Source organism: Serinus canaria, chromosome 4, assembly GCF_022539315.1.
Source record: "Serinus canaria isolate serCan28SL12 chromosome 4, serCan2020, whole genome shotgun sequence".
Taxonomy (NCBI): Eukaryota; Metazoa; Chordata; class Aves; order Passeriformes; family Fringillidae; genus Serinus; species Serinus canaria.
In genome coordinates, this window is record NC_066317.1 from 17,291,689 (window position 1) to 17,306,843 (window position 15,155).

Consider the following 15,155-nt stretch of genomic DNA (forward strand, 5'->3'; position numbering starts at 1 on the left):
TCTTACTAAGAGAAGAGACTGACACCCACCTTGCTACAACCTCCTTTCAAGGGCTTGTTAGGAGGGATAAGGTCCCCCTGAGCCTCCCTTCCTCCAGGCTAAACACCCTCAGCTGCCTGAGCAGCTCCTCCTAAGCCTTGTGCTCCACACCTTTCCCCAGCTCTCTTGCCCTTCTCTGGACACTCTCCAGCATGTTAATGTCCTTCTTGTAGTGAGGGGCACAGAACTGGACACAGCACTCGAGGCGTGGCCTCACCAGTGCTCAGTACAGGGGACAATCCCTGTCCTGGCCCTGCTGGCCACCCAGTTTCTGAAACAGGCCAGGATGCCATTGGCCTTCTTGGCCACCTGGGCACACACTGGCTCTTGTTTTCTGCTGGGCAGTTTCCAGTTGCCCTTCCCCAGCCTGTAGGGCTACATGGGGTTGTTGTGACCCCAGGGCAGGACCTGCACTTGGCCTTATTGAACCTCATCCCACTGGCCCTGGCCCAGCCATCCAGCCTGTCCAGATCCTGCACGTGCCACGTGAGGGCACTCAGCATGATCTGCTCCATGATATTGCATCACTTTTTCAACTTTCAGTCCACTAGGACACCCCCAGTTAGCTGATAAATGATGAAAAGTGGCTCAGTAAGCTCTTCTGCCAGCTCCCTCAGTATCCTTGGGTAGGTCTCATCGAGCCCCATAGACCTGTGGATGGGTAAATGGTTTATCAGGTCACTGACCATTTTTTCACTGGTTTGTGGGCGTTTTCTTCTGCTCCCCATGCCTGTCTTCCAGCTTTGGGTGTTGGGTACCCTGAGGACAACCTGGGTACCCTGGTCTTGCTGTTAAAGACTGAGCCAAAGGAGGCATTGACTACTACCTCAGCCATTTCCTCATTCTTTGTCACTGTATTTCCCTCATATCCATTTTTTTATTGTCTTTTATGGCAGCAGACAGGCAAAGTTCTAGCTGAGCTTTAGCCCTGCTCATTTTTTTCCTGTATAACCTCACAACGTGCTTGTAGTCCTCCTTTGTTATTTGTCCTTTCTCCAGAGGCCATAAGCTCTCCTTATTTTGTTATTTTTTCTTACTCTAGCCAAAGCTCTCTGTTCAGCCAGTCACTTATTACCCATCATCTCATCTTTTGGCACATGGTTATGTCCTGCCTTTCAGTAGGATCCTTAAATCCAGTTTTAAATTACATATGAAATAACCAATGGCCATTTGGTTTCCCTGCCCAAGCAAGAGGCTTGAAAATCATCCCTGCACTTAAAGATGGGGACTGATTCACCCATAAATCAAGCACTGGTTTCTAACATCCCTGCTGTGAATGGGATGCTTCCCAAAGCTTGCAAATTTGCTCCAGCACTTCTCTGAAGATGAAAAAGGAGCCTTCTGCCTGTAAGTCAAGCCAGCTTCTCTTCCTTCTGCTGTGGGGACAGCTAGAGGGAGCAGTAAGCCAGCTGTGCTGTGAGGACAGGGCTGGATACATCCTGCAGCTCAGCTCTCCTGCATCCCCAGCTCTGCTGGTCACTCAGCCCACTGCAGCTGCAGCACAGCTGACAAAATGGGTAAAAGTACTTCTTTGTCAGCCAGGGTTCATACCTGCTCAGCGTGTCTTGATTCCTAATCTGCTTTGCCTCCCAAAAATCTGACATCTGCAGGATCCAAACTGCTCAGGAAGAACGGTGATGGGTCCCCTGGAGGGATTTCAGCCAAGCCAGAAAGGATGGTGGGGAAATGCTGTGCTTGCTTTAATATCTGTGTAGTGAAGTAAGAATGATTACTTACTTCTTCTCTTTCTCCTGCTGTGCTCAGACTGTAGATTGGGTGTTTGCTTGCTTGCATCATGGTATTAGGTTTTACAGCCGTTTCCTAGCTTCCATTACAGTTATTGTGCTTGATGGAAGATCAGAACAAATGTTCTCCTCAGCAATTCATTGGCCTCCTGACATTTACTTTAACTTTATTGTTGGTGCCTACCATGCCCTCGTAACGGAGTGGGGGAATGAACTTGCCAGTGCAATTGAATTATGCACTGCTACCCAGCTTATTTCTAGAGTCAGACAGCAACAGGAAGCAAAAAGGTCAGCTTTGGATACATTGCATCATCCTGATCATGAGGTCACACGTTCAGTCTCAGCCTGTTTGTTTTGCCTCTTGCTTTCATCAGTGCCATCCTTAGTGCAGCCTGTGACTTGCCTGAAGACATCTCTTCCTTGCTGCAGCTTTCAGCTGTGGGTGCTGCCTGGGAGGACAGGCACTGCTATGCTCAGCTTCAAACCTCTGGGAAAGAGGAGGCCTCTTTTGTAGCAGGACAGAAGAATTTGTGCCCTTCACGAATGCACAGAAAGCCTCAGTCTGTAAATCTAAACTATGTGCCTCCCATGCCCTCCTGAGTGGCCTGGATCATGTACTCCCAAAGAGCAGGTGAACCTCAGGATTTGTAGCGCCTTCCTGAGGTCTCGTAGATCTGCTTGGGTGTGTGTTAAAGGGGGAGTGAGGTTTTGTGGAGGACATTCCCACACTGTCGTGTCCAGGTCTGAGGGTGCTATTGCAGTCCTGATGGCAGCACAATGAAATCCTCCATCCAAGTTGCTTTTGGCAGTCTGTTTTCAGAGCACCACCATGAACTGGATGGAGCAGATACCACAGAGGGTGGCTTATTAAAGGGTCATTATATGCAGTTTAAGTTGGTTGAATGCCATAGTTTCATAACCACTTTTTCGGTGTTCTTTAGGTCTCCTGTACTCCATGGAGAGCACTGTCTCTTCTCCCAGACAGCTGGCAAAAGGAAAAGAGGATGCAACCTGTACCAGGGGAGGTTTAGGTGTTTGCATCAGGAGGCATTTCTTCATAGAAAGGGTGTTGGACTGGGCTGCCCAGGGAGGTGGTGGAGTCACTGTGTCTGGAGTTGTTTCAGGAAAGGCTGGATGTGGTACTCAGTGCCATGGTCTAGCTGACATGTTGGTGTTTGTTCATAGGTTGGAATTGGTAATTTTAGAGGTTTTTTTCCAACCTAAATGATTCTGTGATTCAGAAATAAAAAAGGAAAAGATGGTAGACATGCTCTGCCTCTTTTCTGTGAATGCAAACGCGTATATTGAAATTCCTGCCAGGGAAAGAAAAATGCCATGAAAGCTTTGCAGTGTCAGAAGTTACCCACAGCCCCTCTTACAGGCTTGCTACCTGACTACTGGGAGCTAATGGTGCCTGGTGAAACCTGTCAGATGTTTGTTCCTCCAGAAAACAGCATCAACTTCGTGGTCTTTCCAGCTGACCAGTCCATCTGTACATTTCTGTTTTTTAAAATCCTAGTTCTGTCTTTCATGCCATCTTTTTATTATTTATATCAGCTCACCTCTTCAGAAGGCTGCAGGAAAATACTTTTGCCTTTATGACTACTGGTGTTTTAGTTCCTTTGCTCACTTCTCAGCATATTTCTTATTTCTTCTGAATTTTCCTCCCTAAATACTTATCTTTTGCATTTTTTCTCATTTTTATTTTACTGTCCTGTTCTGCAGTTGGGTTTCTTCTGAGAAAGGGAGGGCTGAAACAGCAAGCACTGCTGCAAGAGAGTCTGTCTTTTTAGACAAAACTCCCCACTTCTGTTTGTTGGCATATATGAAACAGGCAGGAGAATATGTCCTCTCCAAAACCTATTATTTCACAGGCCTTTCACGCATAAAAAAGTGCAAGATAGTGGCACAAACTTGGAAAATGTCAGCAGAGTGTTACACAGAGGGATTTCAGGTGTGCCAATGATCATTTGTAAATCTGGCCTGAATCCTGTCCTCCCAAATGGAAGGGGGGAACAATTTTTTTGGCAGACCTATAAAAGTGTGTTTTGTATGTTGGCATTATTGGCAAAAAGCATGTTTTCACTCCTTTAAATTAGCATTCCAAGATTGGTTTTAATCTGTTTGTAAAAGGTAAGAAAAAATAGGCAAAAAACCCACAGAAACCAAAAATTTGGTTTCAAATTTGGTTTGAACAGAATGTTTTCTTTTATCCCAGAATCCTATTTAGATTTTAAGTTTAATTTTTTTCCTAATCAGGGTAGAAAATGTTAAAAAGTGGTCTCATATCAGGGAGAGATGTATTATTTTTAATTCCCTTTATTCTCGAGCCTCACAGTAGAAAGGTCAGATTTTCTCCCTACTTCTTACTTGCCTCTTAGTATCTCCCATGGAGAACCTCCAGGGGTTTTCCTGTATTCATATGTAACTATGTCATGGGTTACATGACATAGGGTTAGAGAGTATTACATGTTTTGGAAGAAGTAATATAAGTAGCTAATCTTTCATGCAGCACTAATGAAGAGAAAGATGTGGAAAAGTAATTTATAGAAAGGAAGTAAGTTAGTGATGCATCCTCTTGGGTAGCAGTAAGCTTTGCTGAGCATTATGTAGAATTAAGCAAAAAAAAAAAAAAAAGGAAAGGAAAAAAGAAAAATAAAAAAGATTCAGTCCTTCAGTTGTTATAAGAGACCACATACTTATCTGGACTATTCAGTCCATTTGGGACTCATAAGAGAAGTTGGGTTTGACAGCACTGCATAGGAGACACTTCAATTTCAGTGGAAAAAGCTCAAAAGAATTGGTGAAATCAGCATTAATGTGTCACACAGCCATCACTCTAGACATCCCTTTCATGCCAGAGTGGAAAGAGTGTCTCAGCACTGCTGTAGTGACTTGTAGCTGCACTTTCTGTGTGACTCTGTGTGTAGGTGCAGAATTGTCAGCACTAGAATGTAGTTTCATTACCTGCCAGCCAAAAACGTTTTCCCAGAAGAATGGCCAATATGTGTTTTCAGGAAACCTGGGTCTGTAAGATAACTTAGGGTAAATACTTCTATGTCCCAGGAGTTCACAGACTCTGAGCTTTAGTCTGCCTTTTTCTCGGGCGTTCCTTCCATTGCTGCCTATTTTTTGTGTTGTTTATTTGGCCGCAGTGTAATTCCTCAAATTTACAGTTTTTAGGGTGAGTCCAAGAGAAAAGGAAAAGAGATAATTAGTGACCAGCTTTTATCGCTTTTGCAGACAGATAAGAACAGTGGCAGCCTGCAGGGAAAGAAAACTCTTGTGTTTGCCTTTGTAGCAGCTGAGCTGCATTTTCTCTGAGTGTGCCAGTTTGCATAGGTGTGTAGTCCAAGGGAAGATGTGAACATCAAATATTGGGTAGTGAGGTTTTTGGTTTACTGTGGTGTATCTGTAAAAAATATCTTGAATTCCCACGGTTTTCTGCAGAGCTTACATAAACAGTGTCATGATACATGCTAAGCTTCAGCAGTGAACTGCAGAAAAATGTTGAAATTGATTTCTTATTTAAAGGGATTTGATGCAGTCATTCTTTGAAGTTCTGAGAGCCAACAGAAGAGGTCAAAATTCAGCCTCTCTGCTGATGTGTGGCTTCCTTGAGCTGCTTAGGAGAGCAGGAAGCTGTAAGAATAGGATCTGGTTTCTATGGCATTAGTCTTCAGTGTAACAAGAAAGAAATAATTCAGTTTTTGAATATATTTTATCATTGCTCTAATGGGAAGAGCAACACATTATCTCCTTTATTTATCTTCTCTGTATCATCATATGCGTTAATTCCCTGAAGATGAGCATATGAACATCTTGAGTTTTTTCATTAAATCAGATTGGCTTTTGCTGTCAAATTGATGGAAGTAAGTTATTCATTTATAACTCAGCTAATTGATTTACAGAGAGGTAGAAGCTTAGCCTATAATCTTTCCCTAGAATCTTGCTTTTATAATAAGCACCAGAAAGTAAGGGAACAAGAGAAATATCTGATTTCTAGCTGTTGGTAGATAAGACAATTGAAAATTCATATGAAAAGCACAGCAGAGTTTGCCATTGAGTTTGACAGAGAAGTGGGAACTTCATTTCTGTGTCATCCTGTATAATTTCTCCTCGTCCCAGGCATATTCCACATGGATTTGCATTCCAGATCACAGACTGGTAGATAATGAATAAAAGACCAGCAACCTGCAGTGGTGTTTATGTAGTGGGCTGCTCATAAAAAGGAGATGGGGCCAGCTGCCCTTCCCTGTGGCACAGAAGAGGAAAGGGGTACCAGACAGGGAGAGCAAAAGAGTGAAAAAGGAGGAAAAGCAGAGAAAAAGTGAGAGTTTCTCAAATAATTGCACAGTGAATTTCCCTGCAGGTTTTTTTGTGAGTTTTGTGGCTCAACTAGATGATACAATAGTTCAGTAGACAATTCAGGCAACCAGCCTGCTGGCTTTTCCCTTCTAGTGGACCTCTGCTTGAGCCTTGTGCTCTAGAGTTAGAATGCTTTTCCATGTGCTGAGAGTCACCAGCCTCATTATCAGTGGCTAGTGTGGCAAGTGATGACAAGTGATAAATTAGCTCCTGGTTATTAAATCAATAAGATGGAAAAGTAAGCTTTTCCCTCTGGTTTCTCTGGGTTACATCATCTATTTTTAATCCTTTTACAAAGAACTCTTCTGTGCAGAAGCTGTAACAAAAATCATCTCTTTGCCATTGCACAAAATTCTGGAATCACAAACTGCTTTTTTTTGATAGGAGAGACTACTTACATTGTTGTTTTTTTTTCAAGTGGCACAGTAAGCCAATAGGACAAGCTAATTAAAGCCTTCCTTAGCATGGAAAACCCATGTAAAACAGTGCCCAGTGAGAAGAAATTGTTGAAGCCACTGTAGCTGACTGGAAAAACTGTACTCAAAAAACTATTCATGATCAAACCACAAAGACCCTTGTTGTAGTTGACTTCCTGGGAAATGCTTCTCTTCCTTCTTCCTTCTCCTCCTTCTTCTTGAGGGGAGTTGAGCTGGGTAATGGTGTGGGGTTGGAAGGCACTGGAGTGACATGTCACTGGCAGCCCAGTGAGACATAAACTGTAAGGAATTTAGAGATTTTAGAAGAGCTAAGATTTTAGTTAGAGATAAGCTTTATTGGAGTTAATTAAAATAAATGGGTAGGCCTTGATGAAGTTAAGAGTTAGTAGTTAACTAATAATTGACTGCTTGTCAACACAATATTTGGTTAGCTGGGTTTATAATAAAGAATATAGAAAGTGATAAATAGCTTTTAGGAGCATAAGACTATTGTAGGCATCCTCTGTTCTGAAACCAATTGAAAACAGGGAATGGAAGTTCTACCAAGGGTTCGTTTGTCATATTTGCATTGAAAAGGTAGAAAGGTCAGAACGAGGAAGAATTCATTTATTGTGACCACCGACCCATTTCAAGGAACAAACTACGCATGCTTACATTTGAAGTGGGGAATGGGATGTACCAAAGTTGTGAATATTAATTTGGGTATTCAATACTTGTGTAGATAAAAGGACTCTGTAATCACCTGTAAATTGCAGTGTGTATTTGGGAGCTATCCCACTCACTGCCCTGTGTTGCAATAAACATACACTTTTTAACTTTAAACTGTTAGAGAGTTTTTGTCCACCACTGTTGGATATCAGTACTAGATCAATATCCATATTTTTAATAAATCACAGGAACAACCTTTCCCTCTGCTTTGTGCCCCGCAGATGAGGTCGGGGGAGATGGCTGCCAACATTGCGCGGGAGCTGGCGGAGCACACCAGGAGCCACCTGTACGCCGGGGACATCGCCTACTCCGTGTCTGCCATGGTGCAGCTCGTCAACCTGCTGGACGTGCAGCTCCGGAACCTGACTCCCGGCGGGAAGGACAGCGCCGCGCGCAGCCTAAACAAGGTGAGAGCTACGGGGCCTTTTTAGTAATAGCCTGTCACTTAGCCCCAGGAGCGCCTTAACTGCATTGCAGCAGTGTGGTTTCTGTGCCTGCGGTTTAAGAAGAGTTATTAGCCCTTTTGTCATCTCCAGAAGTAAGTGGAATTGCTACATAGCACTAAAAGTGCCAGGAGTTTCCAGTTGTGGGAGAAAACATGAGCTGTGGGCTCTGTAAGAGCACATTTAAAGCTGAACGTTTCCTTAGTGAAAGGCCCTCTTCATCACTGAATCTCATGTAAACACGTGGGATAGGACTTACATAGGATTATCACGGTGAATTGTGTGGGCCTGGTTGTCAGGACAGTGAGCAGCTGGACCCTGGTGTCTATGAGCACATGGTTATATTGGCCACCCAGTTAAAAAAAGACACAGAATTTTGTTCTCAGCTGCATATCAGACTCTGACAGTTCTGGCATTCGTGTAAGCATGAACAGAACTTGGTCCCGAGATTACATGAGGAAAAAGTGATCCCAGCTAAACCTGAAATTTTTTAGGTGCTTTATGAAGAAAAGTGCTTTTCAGAGATGTAACATGGTCTTTTTTCTTGTAATAGGCTGATGCTGTTTAAATACAAAGGGCTTCGGGGTTGTTTGAGGTTTCAGTCGCATGGGAGCTGAACTTCTGCATCTCATGTGCTTTGCATGTGCTGTGAATTGGGTTATCCTGATGCTTTTAATTAGTGCTGCCTCTAGCCATTTTATAACAACATAGGTGATAATTGTATTAACTGTTACATCAGCATAACATTATTTGTTGTAATCATACCATGGTTCTTTGTTGAAATGATGGTGATGTCTGACGATATTAGGCAATGCCAGCAATTAATGTCACTAACGGGTTTCATGGTTGTAGTCTGCTTGTTCTTCTGGGTGCATCCCAGCCACACCCAACATTTTGTCAGTTCAGCTTTGCAAGCACATACTTTTCATCTTTGTTTTTATCTCACCTTATGATATTTGTTTCAGTTACATGAAGTGGGGTTGTATCATGGGGGCAGGAATGAGTTACTGAGGGTAGGGGAAGACTGGGCAAGGCAGAGCTCCTCGGCTCAGCTGTCACTTCTGGGGTCCCACTGCAGGTTTCTTCCCCCTGCCATCAGCTTTGCACAAGTAACACATACAAATCAATTGCATTCCCCATTAAAATTCTGGACCACGTGAAGTCCTGCAAAACAGCGATGCGACTCAGTGATCCAAATGACAGGCTCAGTAATTTACTTGCTCTCATTCCCCACTTAATTCTTTAGAAGAGCAACTGCTCTGTGTTCATTTAAGAATGCATGAATTCAACTTGGAAGTAGTATTGGGCAAACAAAAGGCAGCAGAGTTACTGCTCCATTTTCCCCTTCACTGATCAAGAGTATTTAAAAAAAAATAGGAAAAAAGTAATTTGCAAAGAATTTTGTTTAGTGCTGTTTAGTCAGAAAGAAGAAATAAAGTAAGCGCTAGCTATTAACTGTCCTTCTAATCATTAAAGGAAATGTGCTGGGGATCCGAAAGTAATCACCTGTGCTGTTTAGTACTGGTGGGTTTTTTTACAAGCTAATGTACAATGAATTGAAATAAACTGGCATAATCAGAATTTTTAAAAGCCGTCATCTTTCAGGAACCACTTTTCTGTCACTAAAAGCTTTATGCTTTCCACTGGATCAGGCTTAATTAAGGTGATAATTGTTCCATTTCAGACTGGGAAGATCCCCGAGTGGATAGCTCTGTAATTTTCAGCAAGGCTTTCTTTGATCTCCATTTGTTTCTGTAAAGTCTTTGTGTACTGGCCAGATTTACCCAGAGGAAGATTTCTACTGTTCCAAATTGATGAATTAGAAATTGAAATTAGGCATTGCATGATACCTGGGTGTATTTTGTTTATGTCAGAGCCTCAAAACTCTCGAGGACAAATTTGGCTCTCAGCTGCGCTAATGGGATGGCACTGCTGTGTGTTGAGAGCACAAGTTGTCCTGAATCTCTGTTGATGTGCAATTTCCAGCCAGGCACATCAGCAAAAACACACCCAGCCAAGCCAGTGGCTCTGAGCAGCCTGGTTTCCTGAGCTCTCATTGCAGTGATGCAGATGTCACCAATTCAGCTCACTGCTGCAGACTGCCTGCCAAGCCCCAGGTCTGTCAGGATGGGTCTATACAGGTCCAGGCTGTATCAGGATGCAGTCCTGTACAAGTCTTGCTCCCTGGGGTTGGTCCTGCTCGTCTGAAACTTGGTTATATTTCACTGTGGTATCAGCACTGTCTGACTGCAGAGCCCACACTCCTCTCATGCAAATAATCACCAGCCTCAATCCTTTCAACCTTTTTTGACATGGAAATGCCACATGTGATCTCCAAGCTCTAAGGAAAACATCATGTCTTGAATATCTCTACTAGACTTCAGAGTCTTCTACCATCTAACAGCTGCTCTTGCAAAGTTGCCAGTCTGTGCTTCACTTCACTGAAAAAGGACTAACCCACATTTCTGGAGCCAGTCCTTCCAGTTTTCCACTGCTGACTAACTCATGCTCACTCCTTTAGTTTGATTGGTTTTTCAGGAGCTGTTTAAGAGAGAAATGAGGGGTTTTTCACAGGCATTTTCTTCTTTTTTTTTTTCCCTTGTTCTGTCACTAACTTGTTTTTTCTATTCCGTCTTTAATCTGCTCTCTTTATGGACTCAGCTTCAGAAAAGGGAGCGCTCTTGCAGGGCCTATGTCCAGGTATTTCTTGTGTTTTTAATACACTGTCTAGTTGTTTGAATGACTGTGAAGTGGGTCTTGTCTCTGTAAATAATCTGATTATTACCACCTTTTTGGCAGCAAGTTCTAAGGTTAAGGTTACAGGATAATAATGTCATTATTTTCCTCACCGACCTGCCCCATTTTCCTCAGACTTGACAAAAATTTGGGACAAAATCTCTGAATCAGAAAGTGAAAAAAAAAAAACTAAAAGAGAGATCTGACAAGTTTCATCTGGCCATCTGAATGAGCAGGACAGTATGGAGATGTGCAAGTAAAGCAAGCAAAACTGCTGCTCACAGAGGTGTCTCCAGACCAACTGGATTTTGCTTACAGCCTGTCATTCCTGCTACTGCCACCTGCATTTCCTTAGTTTTCCTTCTTCCTCTTTTATACTTCTAAATTAAGAGCAATTCAAAGTGGCAGCACTAAGCAGGAGGGAGGAGGTAGGATTGTAATGAAATGCAGAGTGTCTCACAGAGAGATGTTGGAAGGAGGAGAGTGCTGCAAAGAATGCCTGGGGTGATGAACATAACATCCCATAAAGTTCACCCAGATCTGGCCTGACTTTCATAGTCTTACATTGTGTTTGATGTGAACAAAGTCCAGCCCCAGCATTCTGGAGAGATCACACCTGTGGGCTTTGCAGGAGTGGGACCTCAGGTTATCTTATTAATCCTGTCACCTTGCCTTATAGCATTTGCTCCAGTGTTTTTTTATATGAACCTGTTTGTATACTGTAGGTCAGTTAATGCTGCTCTAAGAGATGTGAATGTTTTACCTTCTAATCTCTGTCTTGTGCTTGTGAATGTTGATATTGTTCTTATGGGTGGTTGATCATTATTTATATACATATGTGAAAGGTGCATAAATGAATTCTGTGTTTCTGGAGGGGGCTGTCTGTACCTGCGTTTTCCTGCAAAATTCCGCTTCTTACAGTCTGAACTGACTTTATATTGTGAGCACAAATTCATTTAGCAAATGGGATTAGATGGTCTGGATTTCTAGGTTGTTAGAAATTAAACAGTACCCCTCTGTGCTGGTAGGCTGCCTTCCCTTTGGAACATGTCACGAGATAAAATCACCTGTTCCCTCCCATGGACATTATTGGATAAGGATGACTTATGGAGTTACATATCCCTTATCTGGGCTCCCAGAGAAAGCAGCTAGCAGGCATTTGAAGGAATTTAGGAAAGTTTGCAGTGCAGTGCTCATTCCCAAGCTGGCTACCTTGTGTACTGGTACCACAGGAAGCATGGTGAGACTGCTTTGACTCTGGGCTGCACAGTCCTCTTGGAGACATTGGGTGCTGCCTGGTCCATAGCTGTCCTTTGCCTGGCTGCACAGGCATTCTCCACAGAGCTGATGCATGCTCCTGCTCTTCTGCCTTTTTTCAAACAGTAGTGACTGGTGAGTTTAATATACCCTGCAGAAAGCTTGGCCTTGATAGAATAAAGCCTGAATACTCTGTAAAAACTTCAGCTTACCCTTAATTTCAAGGACTCCTTTCCTTTCACTTGGAAAGGTTTCTTGCATGTTTAAGCATTAATCATGCATCTACTTCTTCTGTAGATAAAAACTGATGAAAGCTCATTGCTTGAGCTGTTAAATATAGGTATGGACAAATCTGGTATATATATTGAAGAGGACAGTCCTGTAAAAGAGGGCTTGAAGAATGAATTAGATGGCCTAATTGAACCTTTCCAGCTCTGCTTTGTACTCTATGGAGGTAAAGTAATCTATCTGGACATATTTTCATACAGTATGCTTCCATGTGGTAAACTTTGTGGCTAAAGTCATAAAAAAAATCTAGTGAGGGAGAGGTGGAGATGTTGTCTGTAATAGCAATTACATGTGACTGCAGATAGTCCTATTATAGGCTACTCATCCTTTACCAGGAAGTGAAATCTGGGCTGCCTCAGGGAATTTAACAGAGATTTTTCAGCAAATCCTATGTGGTGACCCCCTGGGCTTTGTAAAGTCAGTGGAACATGGGAAGTCACTGGGACATTGTGGCATTGATGGCAGAGAAATAGAGTGTTCAGCTTTGCTGACATGATCTTCTCATGCTGATCCCATTATTGTGAAGAGCATCCCTGGCTGAATTTGGCTCAAGGGCTGGAAGTGTACCTTCAATTCTGTGCTCCCTAGACAAAGGAAGGTGCAGTATGAAGTTTATGCGAGAGATGTCCAGGAACTGTGAATATCAAAAGTGCAGTTGAGGAAAGGTGCTTTTTTGGAAGGAGTAGGGTGACCTGAGAAGATAATAATTGCTAAAATCAGTCTTACTGTTTTCTTTGGGCTAACCAATTTAAGTTGCCAGGACAGAGCCCCAGTATCAATTGGTGTGTAAAGTCCTGTTAAACCCAAAATAAATTACTATAAATAAAGATGCAAAGTGGATGGAGAAATTTTGCAAGTTATTCAAACATAAAACTGGGAACGCATTATCAGATTATCACCTCATCTCTTTGGGTACCTTTAAAACAAACATGGATTTAATTTCTTCACTTTCACAGTATTTGTTGAGTTAAAAGCTCAGGGATTTTATTGATTGGAGATAGAGGTTACAAATGCTGCTTCTTTAGTTTCACTCTTTTTTTTGTCTCAAAAATCCAGCAAGAACCAACCCGGCAGGTAGCATGATGAATATGGATTAATACAATGACTGGACAGTTGCTGGAAGATTTTTCAGTCATGGTGATAACTAAGAAACTGCTGAGTGGGATTTAATTTGTGATACTAATTAATAGTCAGCTAAGACTGAGCTGACCAAGGTGTATATAAAGGGGACAGAGTGGCCTCAGCAAGGTGCTCCATTGGCAAAGAAGGTGGCCTAGAGAGCAGAGATCTACATCTCCTCTGCCCACCTTTCTGAAGTTCTTGCACTCTGTTTTGGAAAGGGGATGGAAAAGTCATCCTGTGGGAGAATGAGTCACAATGGGTGACGCATTTGATTAGCATAGCTTGGTTTGGTGGTTGGTCTGTGATATAAGCTTGTATGAATTTTCTTCCCTTTTTTCAGAATTTGTGTTTGTTCAATTTCCAAAAGTTGTTGTCCTTAAACTGAAGCACTGGAGTTGTAGAAAACATGAATCACTTGACTTTTTGGGGATTGTGAAACTGGGTTTGGTGTCACAGATTTCTTTCATGTCCCTCAGCAAGTGTCATGGGCTCAGTATTTCTCAGGTCCCCAACATAAAATGCTATGGATGCAATTCTCCTGTCCTCTAGGAGTGGAGGTGGTGTAGTAAAAGGCAAAAAAAAGGCTAAGTACTCACATAACGTAGTAAGTGAGGCTGTATTAAAACGTTAACATGGGGAAAAAATTAGAGAATTTTGCTGATTTAGTAGCTGGAGCACAGGTTTTATTAAAGGCTCATACCACACCCATGCTTGCAGTCTCTTTATCATGTTCATGCATCTGATTGCAAAGTCTGAGCTCACCTGCTTGCTTCCCTTGGATTTGTGGGCTGCAGCTCTGGGGCATCGGGGGACCAATGAATTTCCCTGCAGTGCTAAACCAGAGGCCTCATCTAATGCAAAATTGCATGCTGCTTTTGGGATGAGGATCTTGGAAGACAAAAACTTCACAGGGTTCCCATTCTTTGGTTTCTTTTATAAAGTCAGTATGAGTGGTTTTAAAGCCAGAGGCTGGTGAATACAACAGATAGGGTGGAAGGAGGCAGCAGAGGGTTGCTTTTGCAGCATCTTCCTTGTCTAATGGAGTTTGCTGCTCTTGGTTCCTGCCATCCTCTGAGCTGCCCTGTAAGTCAGCTTGCCCTTTATGGAGCTTTGCACTGGTCTGGATAGCAAATGGCAAAGATGATGGAGGTGCCACCTGCCCCTTGGTAATTCCAAGAGCTTCTGGGTGCAGGTGTCGTCAGAGCCGCACATGAAGCTGGTGCTGAGAGGATGGCAGGCTCCTGGTAGCAGACAGTGGCAGGAGGTTGCAGAGCTGTCCTTCTGGTTCTCCTGGAAGTTTTCTGAACACTTCTTGTTTGAAACATGGGCTCTTTGAATTGCTGCACTAAGCAAAAATTGAAAGGCTTTCCTCAGAGGATTCAAGGCATTAAGTTTAGACCTGAGCAGAAGAGACTTTTTTTTTCTTTGCTAACCTAGTAGTTCTCATCAGATAAAAGGTGCGCCTGGGACTTAGCCAGTACTATTTAAAGTGGATTAATTCTGTTTGTCCTACTTCTCTCTTGCTTGCATGATTGGTCACAGCTTCCATGAAGACTAAACGAAAGAAACTTGCAGCTCTGAGAGGGAGCACAAATTGAATTATGCCGTGTTTGCTTGTGTTCTTGTTGCCCCTCTGACAAGAAAGACTCTAACCTCCATTTGTATAAAAAAGAGGCAAATTAATGAAGGTTTTCAAGTTCCTTGTTTGGTCACTTAATTGGCTGTATGACAAAGAGCTCTGCAGTGTGTGTCAAACAACTCTGAGAGTTCTCTGATGATTTGTGCATTGCTTGACTCCTGATGCTATTCTACACAGCCTGTCAGGCGAGGTATCGTTGTTAAAGTGGCTGGAATAAATTGGCTAGCAGTGAGCATACAATGTTGTATATTAACTATAGCTACAGGGAGTACTTTTAGCTGCTTTTTCAAGAGATCGAGATGTTTGCCCATCAGCATCAAAGTGCCTAAAACTTTCATTTAATATAATTAAAAGGACATCTGAAAGAAGGGTG

The 15,155-nt window shown here is 42.7% G+C and overlaps 1 protein-coding gene across 5 annotated transcripts in view; it reads left to right on the forward strand.

Annotated features, from left to right (window-relative positions):
• The window catches only part of ADGRL3 (adhesion G protein-coupled receptor L3), a 488,937-nt gene that overhangs the window by 389,849 nt on the left and 83,933 nt on the right, over window positions 1-15,155 (forward strand). For all 5 annotated transcript variants that reach the window (XM_050973756.1, XM_050973751.1, XM_050973755.1 and 2 more), the window contains exon 10: window positions 7,519-7,704. In XM_050973756.1, coding sequence (XP_050829713.1) covers window positions 7,519-7,704 — 186 coding nt within the window. The remainder of the gene's footprint in view (window positions 1-7,518; window positions 7,705-15,155) is intronic.